At 42.7% G+C, this 19,503-nt stretch overlaps 1 protein-coding gene across 11 annotated transcripts in view; it reads right to left on the minus strand.

Moving 5' to 3' along the window:
- The window catches only part of ADD1 (adducin 1), a 71,829-nt gene that overhangs the window by 17,551 nt on the left and 34,775 nt on the right, over positions 1-19,503 (minus strand). For all 11 annotated transcript variants that reach the window (XM_053577955.1, XM_053577960.1, XM_053577954.1 and 8 more), the window contains 7 exons: positions 19,086-19,248; positions 10,943-11,094; positions 4,343-4,423; positions 3,947-4,096; positions 1,748-1,891; positions 1,546-1,644; positions 122-298 (listed from right to left, as the gene is read on the minus strand). In XM_053577955.1, the coding sequence (XP_053433930.1) occupies positions 122-298; positions 1,546-1,644; positions 1,748-1,891; positions 3,947-4,096; positions 4,343-4,423; positions 10,943-11,094; positions 19,086-19,248 (966 nt within the window). The remainder of the gene's footprint in view (positions 1-121; positions 299-1,545; positions 1,645-1,747; positions 1,892-3,946; positions 4,097-4,342; positions 4,424-10,942; positions 11,095-19,085; positions 19,249-19,503) is intronic.

Here is a 19,503-nt window from a genome sequence, read left to right on the forward strand (position 1 = left end):
CGGCATATGGGGTCAGAGCCCTACTCACTGAGCCACAGGCGCTGCCCAGCAATTTCATTTTCTAAAACATTAGTGCCTTCAGAACAAAAGCTTTACCACCGAGTGATGTCACAGTCCTTACCAGGTTATCAAGCATCCTCATGAGGGCTTCAAATTCCTGCTCACCAATCTGCCACTTAGGAGGCGACCCAGTGCCTTCCCCTTTCGGAGACCCAGGGGAACGGGATCTGGCTTTGTACTTCTCAGGATCTAGCAGGACTAAGTTGTCGGGTCCTCCAGCACTGGCCAGAGTCCGAACCTTTTCAAAACAAGCACACACCAAGGCGTGAGTCCCTTACTGAGAGAGATTACTTGAAAAAGAATGCAGGTTTCAACAGAAAACAAATCACTAAGAGTTCAAGAATAAAAGACAGATGGACAATGATAAGTTGATCACAAGATTATTTTCAGAAGTTTTCTTTAGCATGACAAAAATGTTGGGCACTGACAGTTGTCAGAGAAATGAGAAAACAGGACACTTCTTAGGGTCCTATGAAAGACTTGGGCTCTCACTACCCATAGCCATAAGTTAGAAAGCAGTGGGGAAAATATGAACTTGGGGCTAAACAGACCTGACACAGGGGCACCCACCTGCCACAAGGAGCACTGATGAGGGCCACACGACATGATGTGCAGGACGACAAATGCCAGGCACCGATGCCAGACCTAGCCCAACTAGCTCTCCAGAAATGGCAGGGACTCATGTATTTGAAAAACTACATGTTAGTTATGAAAAGCCTAGTAATCTTTTGCCAAGTTAAATCAGAATGGCATTTATCAATCTGATCAATTTCCAAATCCATGAGCTCATCTTTGGGAAAGAAATGCTCTAGGAGGCCAAGGTGGGTGGAATGCTTGACCTCAGGATCTTGAGACCAGCCTGAGCAAGACCAAGACCACATCGCCACTAAAAACAGAAAAACTAGCTGGGCATTGTGGCAGGCGCCTGTAGTCCCAGATACTCGTGAGGCTGAGGCAAGAGAGTCATTTGAGCCCAAGAGTTTGAGGTTGAGCTCTGATGCCACGGCACTCTACCCAGGGGACAGAGTGAGACATTGTCTCAAAAAAAAAAAAAAAAAAAAAAATGGGGAAGTGACAGTCTCATCAAGGGTAAAAACTGAGCCCGAGAACCAAGAAGTCCATCCTCAGAGAGCAAGTGGGTCTCTTCTCCAGTTGCTGAGGAGCCAGCTAGAGGTCCAGCATACTCCCACCTCACCCCCAATGTCATGTGATGGTCCCCAGCACCCCACTGGCCTCACTACCCCTCTTGAATTAAAGAAGATTGGCGACCAGCTCTTTTTTTGAGGAATGACTTTTCTCCTTGTGTTGGCCAAGGAAGTGGGGACAGTGTGGTATTTCTCAGTGATTTCCCTCCTTAAGGTTGGGAGGCAATAACAACCAACCCAGGAATTCTCAATGAACTTTTATTACTTAAAAAATATAAATATCCATGTGGATCCCAGAAACATTTAAATACGCTGACAGACTGGAATTGCCCCTGCCTACCTGGATCTCACAGGCAACCACGAGGTTATGGATGTAATAGAAGGCCTCCTCAACACTCTCTCCCACTGACACGAGCCCATGATTCCGGAGAATAAGGACCTAGGGGGAAGCAGGAAGGCACTAAGGAGTGGGACAAGATGGACACTTTCCCTTTTTTCTTCTCCCCGCTATAATTTAAACATCAGATTAGATGCCTACTGACCTTGCATTTAGGCCCTAAATTTTTCTGAATCAAAACTTTTTCCTCTTCATCAACCAGAATGCCATGATAGTCATGATAAGCCACTTCTCCAAGGGAAAGCGCCTCTGGGGAGATTGGTAAGAGGCCACATTTCATCGCAGAGACCTGGAGACCAAGTGGTCACCATGAGGGAAGGAAAAGCCAGAGTTACATAGCAACCGATGACAGGGAAAATGCTTTCCTCTGAGAAATAGAAACGGGGGTGGGGAGCATGTTTTGTTCTACACTTGAAAATAAACGAACTCATGAAGTTAAGATAAATTCAACTTCTGCAGCTCATTAGTAATTCGCTATTAAAAATAAAAACTGTCACTACTAAGCTGGGATAGACTCAAAGAAAATCCACATCTTTCTGGATTTTTTCTCTGCTAATTATAAATGCTATGTAAACTTGGATTTAATGACACAATGAGCACTGGTCCAGTGCAAGAAGGGGACAGCAGACTCCTCTGAGGAGTCTATGCATTTCAAAAGGGTTTCCAGCCAGGCACAGGGCCTCTACCAGTAGTGCCAGCTAATCAGGAGGCTGAGACGGGAGGATCACTTGAGCCAAGGACTTTGAGGTTACAGTGAGCCATGGTAATGCCAGTGCTCTAGCCTCAGAACAGAATGAGACTCTGTCTCAAAAAGTAAAAAAAAGGAGAGAAAAGGGCGGCGCCTGTGGCTCAAGGAGTAGGGCGCCAGTCCCATATGCCAGAGGTGGCGGGTTCAAACCTAGCCCTGGCCAAAATCCAAAATAAAAAAAAAGAGAGAGAGAAAAAATTTATAAAAGCTTACAACAATTATACTATACAATTTCTCTATATTTAAGTAAAATTGAGTCCCAATATAAAAAAAACTAAGTGTTCATATAGACCTTAAATTTCCTGAAATTCCTCAAAGTGGCCTTACAATATGCTAATTTTGAAGGTCATCTATAGATAGCAGCATTATGACCCCAGATGAACAGGCTCCAAAGAATCAAATACCATCTACAGCATGCACCACAGTTTCACAGAAAAAAGGTCCATCAAGAAAGACAATCCCAAATTAACTCCTTTTATAGTCTCAGCGCTCACATAAGAAATTTTCTTACCAAGAAAAGTTATTCTGATGATTTTTAAAACATACATTGTGATACCTGCTCATAACCATCTTCTCAAAGGGGAGTCTAACGGTTCCTAGAGACCTAGGGTCATTTCAGTGGCTGGAATGGCATGCATTCTTTTCAGGAAAAAATTACATCATTCAGAGGATGATACATCTAATAAAACTCTGTTGACATCAAGAACCATATGTTCAAAGTGAGACAAAGCAGAGCTAATATTCATCCAAATGACCCAACATGCGTGACATGAGAGATTATATACAGCACCACCATATCAATGAGGTCACTTGTCACATGTAAGCCCAAAAAGCCCTTAATGTAAAATTGGTGATAAAAAAGCTAGTTCTAGAGTATTTATTTCACTTTCACATGACTTTACACTGACAGTCAGAACGTGCACTTTCATACTGGGGGATCTGGGGCTTTGTTTGGCTGGGCCCCTCACCCCAGAAGGGACCGAACTTGGTGAGAGGCCAGCACAAGTTCCTGGAAAGCTGTGAGCAGGGAGGCCAGGCCTCCTGTCTGCGCCTCTCCTCCCCCATCACAACCCAGCCTGAGTCCTGCTGGCTGCAGGAAGCACATTGTCGGAGCTGGGCCGATGGTTTCCAAGCTGCTCCCTCTCCCCCAACTCCTTCCCCAGTCTATAAACATGCTCAAGTCTCAGGTCCAAGTGCCTTTCCTTCAGCCCACAGTGCCCTCTGACCCCCACACCGACTTGCCCACCACATTTTTCCATTCTTCTTCTCAAAATGAGGCATCTACTTCCTGCTGTCCTCACAGTCTTCAACACACTAAATCCTGACTCCCCCATGATGTTCTAATTGTTAGATCTGATAGATATTTCCAGAATTATTATAGGTTTTACAAATTAGATCATATATGATACCTTAAGAGGAAAAAAAATTCTTTCAAGACAGTCAAACTTAGCTGTAAAAATTTTTTTTAATCTAATAAGATTAGGTTTACTGACTTGTTACAGTAATGGGGGGCAACTAAACAATTCAGAGGAAATGTTTAGTTCCTCTGAGGGAAAAGCTTTAAAACTTCAGGCGCTGCTGGGACAGCACACTCACCGCGGCCCCCGCTGGTGTGTGAATGTGCACGATACACTTCACGTCTGGTCGGGCAGCGTAAATGGCAGAGTGTAACGTGAAGCCCGCTTGGTTTACTCCTAGATTAGTGCTTCCGCGATCTACTATGTCTCCTTGTAGATTGATTTTAACCTGAAAATAAAGAAACCAAAATTGAAAATGTCAAGAAGACTTCAGTTACCCCCAATAGAAACTATTTAAACCCAAGTATCAAGTGTTTATAACTTATTTCTACTGTTTTTCTCAAACTGAACTCATCATATAAAACATTGACTCTTTGCTATTTCTGTTTTGTAAGTGTGACTGGATTTGAGAGTGTTTAATGGTCTGACATGACCCACATACAGGCTACCAAATAACAGGGCAGGGCATTCTTACCAAACTAGACGCGGTCACTTCACTGTAGAGCAGCCCAAAAGGTACAATAAGAAAATGTTCCAGCTCGGAGCTCACTCTGGACTGTGGGGAGAATGGCTGAGTTAACACAAAAACCCAGTGCAAACACCTACACCTCTTCTAGGCCACAAATGTGTGTGACTGGTGAGAGCAGCAGGTGAGCTCTGCAGGGAAGCACATCAGCAGGGCCTGCCGCACACGGGACACTTTCTATTACCACACAGTAATAACTACATTAATCAAGTGCATCAAGTGCTGCTTGGTCACACTCATGGTAAGCGACTTTACAAAGGGAAAATGGTTCCGCACTAGCTGTCTAGCAAGTTAGTAACTTACGCTGCGTTACTTTATTGCACTTTCCAGTGGCTACCAAATAAGCACAAAAAGGGGTCACTCTTCTGGGACAAAATAATAAAACCAAAACTTATTTTTAAGATGTGAATTGGAATTCTCTGAATACTAAAAACCTGTAGGATGATGGAGAATCCTAAGAACCACACATGAGAGCAGTCTCTTCCTGCTGCATGGCCAGCCTTTGAAGTCTCCATTCCCCACGACACACCATTCTCTCCACACAAGTTCACTCAGTGCAGACTGGCCCACACTGCACACCAAAGACATGCAGCTGCCAGGAACAGAGCAGTGAGAAGGAAGAGCAGGGACCCCCAAAAGTTCAATCCATTTTTTATGATCATCTTGGGGTAGACTCAGCTGAACACACTAACTACTGGGTTAAGAAATCCAGAATCCTACGTTGGGTCAGACAGGTGGATTCAGTATTTGTTGGGAAGGACTTAAAGTATCTAGGGCAACGCCCTGAGGAGTGCAATAACTTCTGTGGTGTCCCAAACAGAAATACATCTGGACCTGCAGGGTATAATTCTGCAGACAGGGCTTTATTTCTTCACTAAGCAGAAGAGTGCTGAGAACCCATCATGTCCCCCATACTGCCGTGCTGTGAATAATGAACAGAAGCTGGACACCTAACAGTGAACACTCACTTTCTCACATTAGCAGGAGTCTGCCTTCCTGTGTCGTTACCACACAGAACAAGTTCTACCTCCCTGCTGCCATTTAAAATTCTCAGATATCTGAAACAATCCTAATCTCCCCTTATGTCACCTTTCTGCTAAATTCACCTGATTGCTCCAGTATTGTATAACAGGGTTAAGAGAATAACACCCAAAGTCAGATAAGACTCAAGTTCAAATCCTAACTCTGCAAGAATTAATTTGCTAAGCTGCTTTTGGCACCCTGAGCTCCTGTGCTACTTATCCATTAAGTGATGACAAGGGCTTGTCCTATAAAACTCCCAGTAAGTGGCATCTCCCATTATTACTACCTTTAATGTCAGTAGGAGAAGTAACGGTAAATTACCATTAATGAATTTATCTTCTGTACATTCATCCCTATTATATCCAGCCTCTATAAATCCCTATCACCCACTTCTCTGCTCTCTTTCAGGTATTTCAAAAATATGCACTTTCTACCTTCTCCCAAAACATCTTCCCATCACTGCCGACTTAGCTTTGCTTTTTATTCCCTGAACTCAGCTCTTTTATCTTAAAAAGCATGCTGAACTCTTTTCTTTTTTTTGAGACAGAGTCTCACTTTCTTGCCCCCCATCCAGTGCCGTAGCATCATAACTCACAGCAACAACAAACTCATAAGCTCAAGCAATCCTCTTGCCTCAGCTTCCCAAGTAGCTGGGACTACAAACACCCACCACAACGCCTAGCCATTTTTTAGAGACAGGGTCTCGCTCTTGCTCAGGCTGGTCTTCAACTCGTGAATTCAAGTGATCAACCCACCTCAGCCTCCCAAAGTGCTAGGATTACAGGCGTAAACCACCTTATGCTGCCCTTTTAACTATCTAATGCAAAACCAGGCAACTGCTCTAAATCCCCAAGTTGGGGTCAAAAAAACATAAAAAACATAGAATTTGTGTATATATTGTCTGGAATGAAGAAACAGAGGAAATAAGAAAAACTAAATGGCAGATTTGGGGGCTTATTTTATAAGGCTTTTTTTTTTTTTTTTTTTGCAGCTTTTGGCCAGGGTCAGGTTTGAACCCACCACCTCTGGTACATGAGGCCTGCGCCCTACTCCTTTGAGCTACAGGAACCGCCCTATTTTACAAGTTTTTATTTTGAAAACATACACACAAAACAGTACTTAGAATGTGGCCCTAGGCTAAACATCTAGTTCATAGTCAGAGATTACTGAATGTTTAAAAACTTTTACCTTGGGTGGTGCCTGTGGCTCAAAGGGGTAGGGCGCTGGCCCCGTACCCCAGAGGTGGTGGGTTCAAACCCAGCCCTGGCCAAAAACTAAATAAAATAAAAAAAATAAATAAAATAAATAAATAAAAAATAAAAACTTTCACCTTGCCGGCTTGACGCCCATAGCACAGTGGTTGCAGTGCCAGCCATATATACATGGAAGTTGGTGGGTTCGAACCTGGCCTGGGCCTGCTAAGCAACAATGACAACTGCAACAAAAAAAATAGACAGGCATTGTGGCGGGCGCCTGGAGTCCCAGCTAAAGCAAGAGAATTGCTTGAGTCCAAGAGTTTGAGGTTGCTATGAGCTATGACGTCATGGCACTCTACCTAGGGTGACAAAGTGAAACTATTTAAAAAAAAAAAAAAAAGAGTACTTAAAAGATATATGACAATAAATTCTAATATCCCACCAGCTCTATCCCAAAAGTAACCACTATCCTGAATTATGTATTAAGCACTCCCTTTCTCTCTTTTTTTTTTTTTTTTGTTTTTTTTGAGACAGAGTCTCAATTTGTTGCCCTCAGTTAACAAAGGACATCTTTGGACTACAGGCACCTGCCACCACACTTGGATAGTTTTTCTATTTTTAGTAGAGACAGGGTCTCAACTATGGTCTCAAACTCCTGAGCTCAAGCTGTCTACCTCCCTGGGCCTCCCAGAGTGCTGCAATCACAGGCATGAGCTACGGCGCCCACCCAAAGTGTGATTTTTCAGTCTTAGTGTTCCAGCACCAACTGCTGCCTAGTCTGTCCCTCTCTGCTGATGGTCAAGGCCCACTCTCTGTGTGTCTAATTTTGATGCATGCAGACCTGGTCTGGGGCTTCATCTTCTGTCCCACTGGTCTATCTGTCTCTTCCTTTGCCCAAAGCATATTATGTTAATTACCATCACTTTATATTAAATTTCATATTTGAGAGGAAAAATCTCCTTGCCTAGCTCTTCAGGAGTGTCTCCTCTATTCTTGGCCTTTTGCTCCTCACCATAGATTTTAGATGCATGCTGTTGGATTCCATATTTAAAAAAAAAAATTATATAGCCATGTTTATTTAATCACTTCTTTTTTCATTATACAATATGTTTCATATAGCTACAAATATTACATATTTCAGGCCAGGCTTGGTTCACACCTATAATCCCAGTGCCTTGGAAGGCCTAGGTGGAAGGGACTGCTTGAGGCCAGAAGATCGAGATCAGCCTGGGTAACATAGTGAGACAGCATCTCTTTAAAAATAAAACATTTAAAAATTAGGTGGGCCTGTACACTAACAGTCCCAGCTGCTTGGGAGGCTGAGGAAGGAGGATCACTTGAGCCCAGGAGTTTGGAGCTACAGTGAGCTGTACTCCAGTCTGACAGTAGTGAGACTCTGTCTCCTTCAAAAAAAAAAAAAAAAAAGTATACATTTCATATTTTCTCATTTCTAATAATGAGTTTATTTTAAGTAGTATTTTTATTTAGTTATTTTCTCTTTTTTGAGATAGAATCTCAAGCTGTCACCCTGGGTAGAGTGCCGTGATGTCACAGCTCACAGCAACCTCCAACTCTTGGGTTCAAGTGATTCTCTTGCCTCAGTTTTTCTATTTGTAATAGAGACAGGGTCTCACACTGGCTTAGGCTGGTCTCAAACTCATAAGCACAGGTAGCCCCCCAAAGTGCTAGGATTATAGGCATGAGCCACCATGACCTGCCTATTTAGTTATTTTCATTAGTATTTTCTTTTTGTTTTTTTTGTCCCTTTAAAAATCTCTTTTCTTTTTTAGTATTTATTTATTTTTATTTTTATTTAGACAGAGTCTATGTTGCCCTCAGTAGAGTGCCGTGGCATCACAGCTGATAGGAACATCAAACTCTTGAGCTTAAGCAATTCTCTTGCCTCAGCCTCCCAAATAGCTAGGACTACAGGCACCCGCCACAATGCCTGGCTATTTTTTTGGTTGCAGCCGTCATTATTGTTTGCTGGGCCCAGGCTGGATTCGCCAGCTCAGGTGTATGTGGCAGGCACCTTAGCCGATTGAGCCACAGGCGCTTAGCCTATTTTTTTTTTTTTTAATTGCAGTTTGGCTGGGGCCAGGTTCGAACCTGCCACCCTCGGTATATGGGGCTGGCGCCCTACTCACTGAGCCACAAAGCCACCGCCCATGTTTTCTTCTTTGACTTATTTCCTTAAGAGATATTTTAACTATGAACTTAACAGATCTACATATTTTAATTTAAAAAGCTTAAAATATTAAAATTCTCTGAATCTGAAGCAAAAGGGAGAACATTCAAAAGTGTAGACATCAAGCAAAAAGGCAGGAGGACATTTCAGAGGGGTTCCCTCAGCAGTGGGCCTCTCCACAGCCCGCACTGTTCTCCTGGAGTCTCTTCCCACACAACCCTGTTATAGATCTTCAGGTCACTCGTTGAGACCTCTAGCAGGTATCATTATCAAGTCCCTGAATACAGCACCTGGGTCACAAGTGCAACCTCCAGGGGGTCTGCAGGTGTTGGGCATTAACAGTGGTCCACTGACATCAGGATGGAAAAGCCCAGCAATCAGCCACACACCACCAGGAGAGGAGGCCCTGCCCATTGTGCTAACTGGGCCACCCAGTCTGTGCCCATCTCCCTACAAAGACTTCTCTAAATCCAAAGCAATCTTAAAGATCTAATTCAGACAATCATCTTCAATATTCTAATACCTGTTAGCACTTTAAAATCCCTTTAGCAGAAAATCTCTATGACCCTCTTTCAAAGAAAGGACAGAATGACCTGTTAGCACTTTTTTACTGCATGGAGACTATTAATATTTACTTTTCTGTTAAATGTCTACAGATAACACCTGAACTGTAAACAAAAAATTGATGCCATAGTATTAAATAAACAAGTAAACAGAACCTTCCTTCATCACAGAGTCTCTAGTTCCAGTTTATAAGATGGAAAAAATATTTTTGGTAACCTGCATTTCTTTTTACCCAATATTAAGCATTTACAGAAGACTAAACTAATTTTAATCCTGCCAATTCCTAAATAATTAGAGGTAAGACAACCAATTCAAACATATTTAAATAGCATTCATAAGAAGACTAGTGGCAAATAGCATTTTAAAACCTGCGAAGAATGTGAAGCTGTTATCAAAGCCAGGGGTTTCATTTCCTATGACAGCTGCAACAATGTCATGGAACTAATTTCTAGATAGTCATTTAGCATTAAATCTCCACTTCTACATATGTCAAGCAGAATTAGTTGAGAGGACAGCAATTTTCCTGCAAGCACCAGGAACAGAGCTGGCACTTGTGCTAGGCTAAATGAACCCACTGATCAAATATCCAAAGGAGGGTGGGCATGGTGGGCAACACCTGCAACCCCAGCACTTTGGGAGGTTGAAGGCAATGGATCACTTGAGGCCAGGAGCTTAAGACCAGCCTGGGCAGCATAGTGAGATCTCACCTTTACAAATATTTTTAAATGCTGGATGTGGAAGAGGGCTCCTGTACTCCCAGCTACTTGGGATACTGAGACAAGAGGATCACTTGAGCCCAGGAGTTAGAGGCTGCTGTGAGCTATGATCACTCCACTGCACTCTAGCCTGGGTGAAAGAGTAACAGTTTCCCTGCTTGAAACAAAACAAAACAAAACAAAACCCCAAAATACCCAATGGCCCCAGTGAGCTCTTGCTCACAATTTTACTGGTAAAATTGTGGTGATTTCAGGTTTTTTGTGGTAATTAAGGTAATTTCAGCTCAGCCATCTACTAGACATGAGTTTATCACATGCCCACTATATGCCAGGCACAGCTCCTGGTCCCAGAGCCACAGCAGGGACTACAACTGAGATTCTCCTTATGGAGCTTATATTCCTGTGTGCAGAGATGGAGTGAACGTACGGAATGGGTGATCCTACCTGCCACGGGGAAACCAAGCAGGGTAACATTCTACACAGCAAGAGAGCGCTGAGCACACACAAGCATGTCACGTTCAGGCTCAAACATGAAAAGTTCCTGGAAGTGGACCCATGGCAAACAAGTGGTCAAAGTTGGAAAACATCTTCATTCTTAGGTTTTAAGCATAAAAAGAATTTTAGGAAACTGCCTATAATGAACACTCATTTATTAGCTTAGCATGCAAGAAAAACGAAGTTTTAAAGAACTAATGTTTTTATAACTTTTAAGCCAGATTGGCTAATTCTCAGATTATTATGCTCTGCAGTCAGGAACCACAAGAGGTTTTCTAAGATTTACTGAAGCTCAGCTTGATAAATGGAAAGAGGCAGAGCTAGACACATGACATTTCATGTCATTCAGTTACCATTTAATACTCACTGTGATGTGATTGTAGATAAGCTGAGACCACCCAAAGAGATCCGCCAGTCTATAAAATGCTGCCAATTTACACCGCAATAACTTCTCCCCTTTGTCATACGCAATTGAATCAGATCCTCTAAGGTCATTCACAGGAGTCACCATACCAAGACCTAAAAGAAAGAAAAACAAAATTCAGCTGGGTACACTAGCATGTGCCTATAGCCCCACCTACTCAGGATGCCAAGGTGGGAGGATCACTTGGGGCCAGGAATTCAAGGCTGTGGTGCACCATGATTGTACCCATGAATGGACAACATAGCAAAACCCCATTCTCTGTCTTTTTTAAAAAAGCCTCAGGCTGGGTGTAATGCCTCATGCCTAAAATTCCAGTACTTTGGGAGGCCGAGCTGGGAGAATCACTTGAAGCCAGGAGTTTAACACCAGCCTAGACAACATAGTGAGACCCTGTTTCTACTAAACTTTTTTTTTTTAATTATCTGGGAGTGGAGGCACATGCCTGTAGTCCCAGCCACTTGGGAGGCTGAGGTGGAGGAATGTGTGTGCCCAGGAGTTTAATACAACAGAGAGCTGTGATGGTGCCACTCCAGCCTAGGCAACAGAGCAAGACCCTGTCTCTAAAAAAAAATAATAATAATAATGATAGCCTCCATATTTCTTATCAAATGTAAATCAAATTATATTGGTCCTGAAATAGTCATCTTCTACATTCTACATCTTCTCCAACCTTAATATAATTAATTTAGAAATCAACAACTAAAATGTAACCAACTACTTGAGAGACTGAGGCAAGAAAATCACTTATGCCCAAGAGTTTGAGGTTGCTGTGAGCTGTGACACCACTGCACTCTACTGGGGATGACATATTGAGACTCTGTCTCAAAAAAAAAAAAGTAGCCAAATTTGTGGAATGCAGCACAGCATGCATAGGAGGAAATTTACAACATTAAACGCATATATTAGAAAAGGAGAAAGATTTTATAAGGTTTTTGAATTTTTTCTTTTTCTTGAGACAGAGCCTTAAGCTGTCGCCATAACATTACAGCTCACAGCAACCTCCAACTCCTGGACTTAAGCAATTCTCTTGCCTCTACCTCCCAAGTAGCTGGGACTACAGGCAACTGCCCCAACGCCCGGCTATTTTTTGGTTGTAGTCGTCTTGTTGTTTGGCAGGTCTGGGATGGATTCAAGCCCGAAAGCTCTGGTGTATGTGGCTGGCGCCTAAGCCACTTGAGCTACAGGTGCCGAGCTGGTTTTTTTATTTTTTAAATGAAAGGTGGTTCTTTAAGATTAATAATAAAGTTAAAAATAAATTTAAATAATAAAATAAAATAATCCTTTATCTAGACTAATCAGCAAAAGAGAGGAGATAGAAATAATTCATATGAAGAAGTGAAGAGAGGATGTCGCTACATGCTCTACAGACAGTGTAAGAATAATAAAGGGTTGACACCAAGACCCAGGCTAGGAGGAGACAGGCCATAAGATAGGGGCCTGGGCTGGGTGCTGCAGGGGACATGGAGATGGGACATATCCCTGCCCTCATGGAGCCCACATTCTAGACTGGGAAACACACACAGAAACAGATAACCCTAACCCAGAATGGGATGGAACTTCAGCCAGAGACACAAAGAACGACAGTCACCACTGATTGCTGAGCCCCTGCTGTGTGAGAGAGGCACTGCACTGCTGTCTATGTGAAGCAGCTTAGTTTAGCCTAACAACCTCGGAGGCAGGGGTTATTATTCCCATTTCATTGATGACAAATGGCTTAGAGAAGCTACGTGACTTCCAAAAGATCAGACTGCCTTTGAATAATAAAACTGAGATTTGAATTAGGATCTATCTGACTTTTTGTAAAAAATAAAGGGCTGACACCAACAACTATGCCAACCAACTCTTCAGCACAGAAGAAAAAAATTCTTTGAAAGATACTAAGATACTGGGCGGCGCCTGTGGTTCAGTGAGTAGGCCGCCGGCCCCATATGCTGAGGGTGGCGGGTTCAAACGCAGCCCCGGCCAAACTGCAACAAAAAAATAGCCGGGCATTGTGGCAGGCGCCTGTAGTCCCAGCTGCTTGGGAGGCTGAGGCAAGAGAATCGTGTAAGCCCAAGAGAGGTTGCTGTGAGCCGTGTGACGCCACGGCACTCTACCCGAGGGCGGTACAGTGAGACTCTGTCTCTACAAAAAAAAAAAAGATACTAAGATACCAAAGTTCACTCCAGAAGAACAGATCCTGAACAGCCCTATTTCTATTAAGCTAAATTTATAGATAACAAAACTCCCACAAAGAACATTCTAGGCCCAAATAACTTCACTGTTAATTCTGCCAAATATTTAAGAAAGAAATAATACCAACTTTATATAAATTCTTCCAGAAAATTATATGTAGTCTTTCAGAACACTTTCTCTTTCTATAAGTCCAGGATTACCTTGATATTAAAACCACACAAAGATATTCCATCACAAGACATTACAAGAAGAAGCTGGGCATGGTGGCTCACACCTGTAATCCTAGCATTCTGGGAGGCGAAGGCAGGTAGACTGCTTGAGCTCAAGACTTTTAGACCATCCTAAGAAAGACCAAGACCACATCACTACTAAAAAATAGAACAATTAGCTGGGCATTGTGGTGGGTATCTGTAGTCCCAGCTATATGAGGCAAGAGAATCACTTGAGCCCAGGAGTTTGAAGTTGCTATGAGCTATGATGCCACAGCACTCTAATCTGGGGCAACAAAGTGAGACTCTAGCTCAAAAAAAACAGAACAGGGCGGCGCCTGTGGCTCAGAAGAGTAGGGCACCAGCCCTATATGCTGGAGGTGGCGGGTTCAAGCCCAGCCCCGGCCAAAAACAAAAAAAAAACAACAGAACAAAAGACATTACAAGAAAAAACAGACTGTATCTCCCATGAACATAGTCTAAAAATTAATGAAATTTTAACAAATAGCCCAGCAATATATGTATTAAAAAGTAACATACCATGACAACAGGAAGTATCTCAAGAATGCAAGGTTAGTTCAGCATTCACACTTGGTCTTGGCCAAAAGGCCAAGAAGCAATATAGTTCAGCATTCAAAAACCAATCAACATAACTCATCATATCAAATGAAAGAAAAAAAAACTCATGGGATCATTTTAATAGATGAAGAAGCATTTCATTAAATTCAGTATCCATTCAGGAAGAAAGCTCTAAATAGATTAGGAATAGATGGGAACATCTCAACTTGATAAACAATATTTCAAAAAATCTACCACTAACATCAAGCATAATGATGAAAAACCAAATGTTTTCCTCTAAGACTAAGAACAATGCAAGGATGCATACTCTTGTACCCTTACTGAATATTGCACTGAGGTAATTCTAGCCAATGCAATAAGGCAAGAAAAAATAACACAGGAAAAGGAAGAAAAAGTGTTTAAGACGATGACCTCAGGGCGGCACCTGTGGCTCAGTCGGTAGGGTGCCGGCCCCATATACCGAGGGTGGCAGGCTCAAACTGGGCCCCAGCAGAACTGCAACAACAAAAAATTAGCCGGGTGTTGTGGCGGGTGCCTGTAGTCCCAGCTACTCGGGAGGCTGAGGCAAGAGAATCACTTAAGCCCAGGGGTTGGAGGTTGCTGTGAGCTGTGTGATGCCACGGCACTCTACCGAGGGCCATAAAGTGAAACTCTGTCTCTACCAAAAAAAAAAAAGAGGATGACCTCAATGGGGTCTTTATGTATTGCTACATTTGATTCTTTCTTTCTTTCTTCATTTTGGAGGCAGAGTCTCTCTCTGCTGCCCAGTTGGAATGCAGTGACATGATCACAGCTCACTGCAACCTGAACTCCTGGGCTCACATGATCCTCCTGCCTCAGCCTCCTGAGTAGGTAGGACTACAAATGTGGGCCATCGCACTCAGCTAACTTAAATTTGTAGAGATAGAGTCTCACTATATATATATATATATTTTTTTTTTTTTTGTAGAGACAGAGTCTCACTTTATGGCCCTCGACAGAGTGCCGTGGCCTCACACAGCTCACAGCAACCTCCAACTCCTGGGCTTAAGCGATTCTCCTGCCTCAGCCTCCCGAGCAGCTGGGACCACAGGCGCCCGCCACAACGCCGGCTATTTTTTGGTTTTGCAGTTTGGCCGGGACCGGGCTTGAACCCGCCACCCTCAGCATATGGGGCCGGCGCCCTACCAACTGAGCCACAGGCGCCACCCAGAGTCTCACTATATTGAGTCTGGTCTCCAACTCCTGGCCTCAAGTGATCTTTTCACTTCAGCCTTCAAAGTGCTAGGATTATAAGAGTCAGCCACCATGGCTTGCCCATATTTTTAAACTGCAAAAATTGTTTTTTAGAAAATTATCAGAAGATGGTAGTAGTGACAGCATAGTTTTTACTTCTTCCTAAATCCCTCTCCCAACCTTAATAAAAAAATAACTAGAAGCCAGGTGCAGTAATTTGTTTCTGTAATCCCAGCTATTTGGAAGGCGCAGGTAGACAGCTTGCTGGAGTCCAGGAGTTCAACGGTACAGGGTGCTACAACCAGCCTATAGTCAGTACACTGCAGCCTGAGGGACGTGGCAAGAATCAATCTCTAAAAAAAAAAGTAGGGGGCATTTTAAGAAATCAAAATGTTGTGGTTTTAACTAAACCAAAAACCCAAGGATGATACCTATAATACACTAAGTATCCAGGTAGACCCACAAAACTGAGAACATAGTGGGTAGAGGTAACAATGACTAAGCACCATTACCATCCGTGTAGCGGACACTGAGAAAGGCCAGACTCGAGAGTCTCCAGAGAACCAACAAGAACTCAATGGAAAGCTGAGAGGGTCAACCTGAGAACAGGAGCTGAAACCAAGAAGAGGTCTGTACACTTTCTTTCTTTCTTTCTTTTTTTTTTGAGACAGTCTCACTTTATCACCCTCTGTAGAGTGCTAGGGCATCACAGCTCACAGCAACCTCCAACTCCTCGGCTTAGGTGATTCCTTGCCTCAGCCTCCCGAGTAGTTGGGACTAGAGGAGCCCGCCACAACATCCAGCTATTTTTTGTTGCAGTTTGGTCAGGGCCGGGTTTGAACCCGCCACCTTCGGTATATGGGGCCGGCGTCCTACCCACTGTGCCACAGACACCGCCTAGTTCTGTATACTTTAATCCTTACAAATTCTCCACACTAGCCAGAACTCCCTTCAGTGCAGTCCCACACAGAGAACTTGTGGAAATTAGAACCTAAACCGAGTAGCACAAGAATACCAAGAAAAGGAAAGAAGAGGTCCAGATAAAAGCCGAAGAACAGAAACAGATTTCTAATAAGATGCCATATTTTTTTTATCACTTCAAAAAAACAACAGACAAGGGTACTCTAGAAAAGCTAGAATATTAGAAAAGCTTATATTTCTAAATATTAGAAAAGCTTTCCTGAACAAGCCTCCTTCAGGGAAACTAGTTTCATGTAAAAAAGAACAGAAAAGATCATGACCAAATAGCATCCAAATTTATTATAAGAAAAAAAGAAAATGAGCAGAATAACATCTCTACAGATAACAAAAGCAGCAAAGAAAGACAAATCCACAAAACAGATGAAAACTATAACCTATTATTTCATGACAACTTTTTCTTTTTTCAAAGTAGCTAAGTGTATCAGTCATATTTCACGACAACCTAAAGGCATTAACAAAATAAGATATGAAAAAACATTATATATTAGCAAAATTCAGAAATGATGTGCTAGAACATGAAAGTAAATTAGATGCTTAAGGTGGCATATGCCTATATTCCCAGTATTTTGGGAAGCTGAGGCAGGGGGATCCCTTGAAGCCAGGAATCCAAGGCTACAGTTAGCTGAGATAGAACCACTGCACCCCCAGGCTAGGTGGCAAAAGTGATACCCTGTCTCAAAAAATAAAAATAAAAAATAGAAAACTAGAAGCTATATGTGTAACAAGATAAAAACACACAGATAATATCTAAAAGAAAGTAAAATATGGCTCGGCACCCGTAGCATAGTGGTTATGGTGCCAGCCAATGCAACGAGGCTGGTGGGTTCGAACTCGGCCCAAGCCAGCTGAAAAAAAAAAAAAAAAAAACAAAGACAATTGCAACAAAAAACAGCCAAGCGTTGTGGCAGGTGCCTATAGTCCCAGCTACTTGGGAGGCTGAGGCAAGAGAATCGCTTAAGCCCAAGCATTAGAGGTTGCTGTGAGCTGTGACGCCACGACATTCCACCGAGGGCAACATAGTGAGACTCTGTCTTGAAAAAATAAAATAAATAAAACAAAATAAAGTGCAAAGGAAGAAAAAAAAATTTTTTTTAGACAGAGTCTGACTTTGTTGCCCTTGGTAGAGTGCCATGGCATCACAGTGCACAACAACCTCAAACTCGTGGGCTCCAGTGGATTTTCCTGCCTCAGCCTCCCACGTAGCTGGGACTATAGGTGCCCGCCACAACACCCGGCTATTTTTAGAGACAAGGTCTCCTACTTGTTCAGGCTGGTCTCGAACCCATGACCTCAGGCAATCCACCTGCCTTGGCCTCCCAGAGTGCTAAGATTACAGGCATCATTACGCCCAGCCAGAAGAAAAATTTTTTTAAATCATAAAGAAATAGGCAGGCCATAGTAGCTCACATCTGTAACCCTAGCACTCTGGGAGGCCAAGATGGGCGGACTGCTTGAGCTCAGGCTAGTTGGTCTTGAACTCCTCCTTGAGGGTGCCGTAAGCTATGGTACCACAGCACTCTACCAAGGGTGACAAAGTGAGACTCTGTCTAAAACAACAACAACAAAAAGAAAGACCTTCCTTTATCTCTGATTAGAAGACAAGGTACCAGTGAAACACATTCTTTTATTATCTACCTCATATCAAATGGCACTGAAATCCATTAAGAATCCATGTGAACACTTGAAAACCTTACTGGCAGCCATTTGATTTCAGGATAATGGTTTGAGCTAGTAAATTAAATGTGACTCTTAATACTCTGGAGACATTAATTACATATCACGTCTGATGAATGTCAGTCAGCTTTTAAGGAAAAGAAAGGAAAACAGAAAATGTCAGGTGACCTAACAGAAGCCAGTACCTTATATTGGTCAGTCAGCTCTGACTATTCAACAAGACCCTGAGAGAGTGACAAGGACACGAGCAACAGGGCAGACCAGATGATGTTCCAGTCTCTCTAGGCTCAGGGAGACACTTACGAGCTTGACAGCCATGGCAAACCTCCAAGCTCACCATTCTTGGTACATTTCAAAACTATTAAGAAATGAGTATAATTATGATGGATGTGTTACTTACTTCAATGTAAGCATTTCACATTGTATATTGAAGCATTACCCTGAACCCCATAAATTCATCAATGTACAAAGTTATGATTTAATAAAAAACAATTAAAAAAAAAAAGCTCACCATTCCTTTCTCACGTTCACCTACCCAATATTTTCCCTCTGGCTTTTCTTTGGGAATTTTTCTGTTTCTCACTGGTTTCCAGGCAGCAATGAAGAATGGTAGGTAAGAAATGTTGGTGGATATGAAATGTTGGCCCAGCTGAAATGAATTCAGGCAAAATTGCCGTGCTACTCCACAAGCATTATTTCTGATTAGTTTATTTAATTCGCAACAGGTCTAAGAAGCCACATAAAGTTATCTGCCCTGAAAATGATGGTGTCACACTGGCTTATAAAAACAGACACGACAGGGCGACGCCTGTGGCTCAGTGAGTAGGGCGCCGGCCCCATATGCCGAGGGTGGCGGGTTCAAAACCAGCCCCGGCAAAACTGCAACAAAAAAATAGCCGGGCGTTGTGGCAGGCACCTGTAGTCCCAGCTGCTCGGGAGGCTGAGGCAAGAGAATCACATAAGCCCAAGAGTTAGAGGTTGCTGTGAGCCGTGTGACGCCACGGCACTCTACCCGAGGGCAGTACAGTGAGACTCTGTCTCTACACAAAAAAAAAAAAAACAAAAAAAAACCAGACACGACAGTTTTAGGTATACAGACTATCTTTTACTATAACTAACTAAAACATTCGCCTCCAAAACACTCAACTCTATGTAATACATAGCTGCATGCCCATCTATTAGATATGAGCAAGCTTTAGGAAATGTTATCTGGACCATTTCAGAACATATATAAAAAGTCAGGAGCTACTCACTCATGTTTAAGGCAGCCATCCCTCCTTGTGGGGCTGCTGGATAGACGTTTGGGACATTCGTAGTCATGAAATCTGCAATCTGCTGTAATGCCAACAGGCCTGTGGGATTCTTCCCCTTCTTAAATTGTTCCTGTATCATTGACTCCAACTCTTCACAGAAAGCCTAACAAAAGGCATAAGACAGCTAGATATCATTTCTTTTCTGTTCCTTGGGATGTTAGGGGACAGAGGAAGCTATTACAAAGACCAAGTTTTTGTTTTCAGCCAGTGTTGAACAGGCAAGTGGATATTCTCATGCATTACTACCAGAAGTATAAACTGGTACATCCTTTCCTGGAAAGTAATTTAACAATGTAAGTGCTGTAAAATATTAACAAGTATTCTATTCCTAGGAATTTATTTTAAGGAGATAACCAGA

Source organism: Nycticebus coucang, chromosome 23 (genome assembly GCF_027406575.1).
Source record: "Nycticebus coucang isolate mNycCou1 chromosome 23, mNycCou1.pri, whole genome shotgun sequence".
NCBI classification, from domain to species: Eukaryota; Metazoa; Chordata; class Mammalia; order Primates; family Lorisidae; genus Nycticebus; species Nycticebus coucang.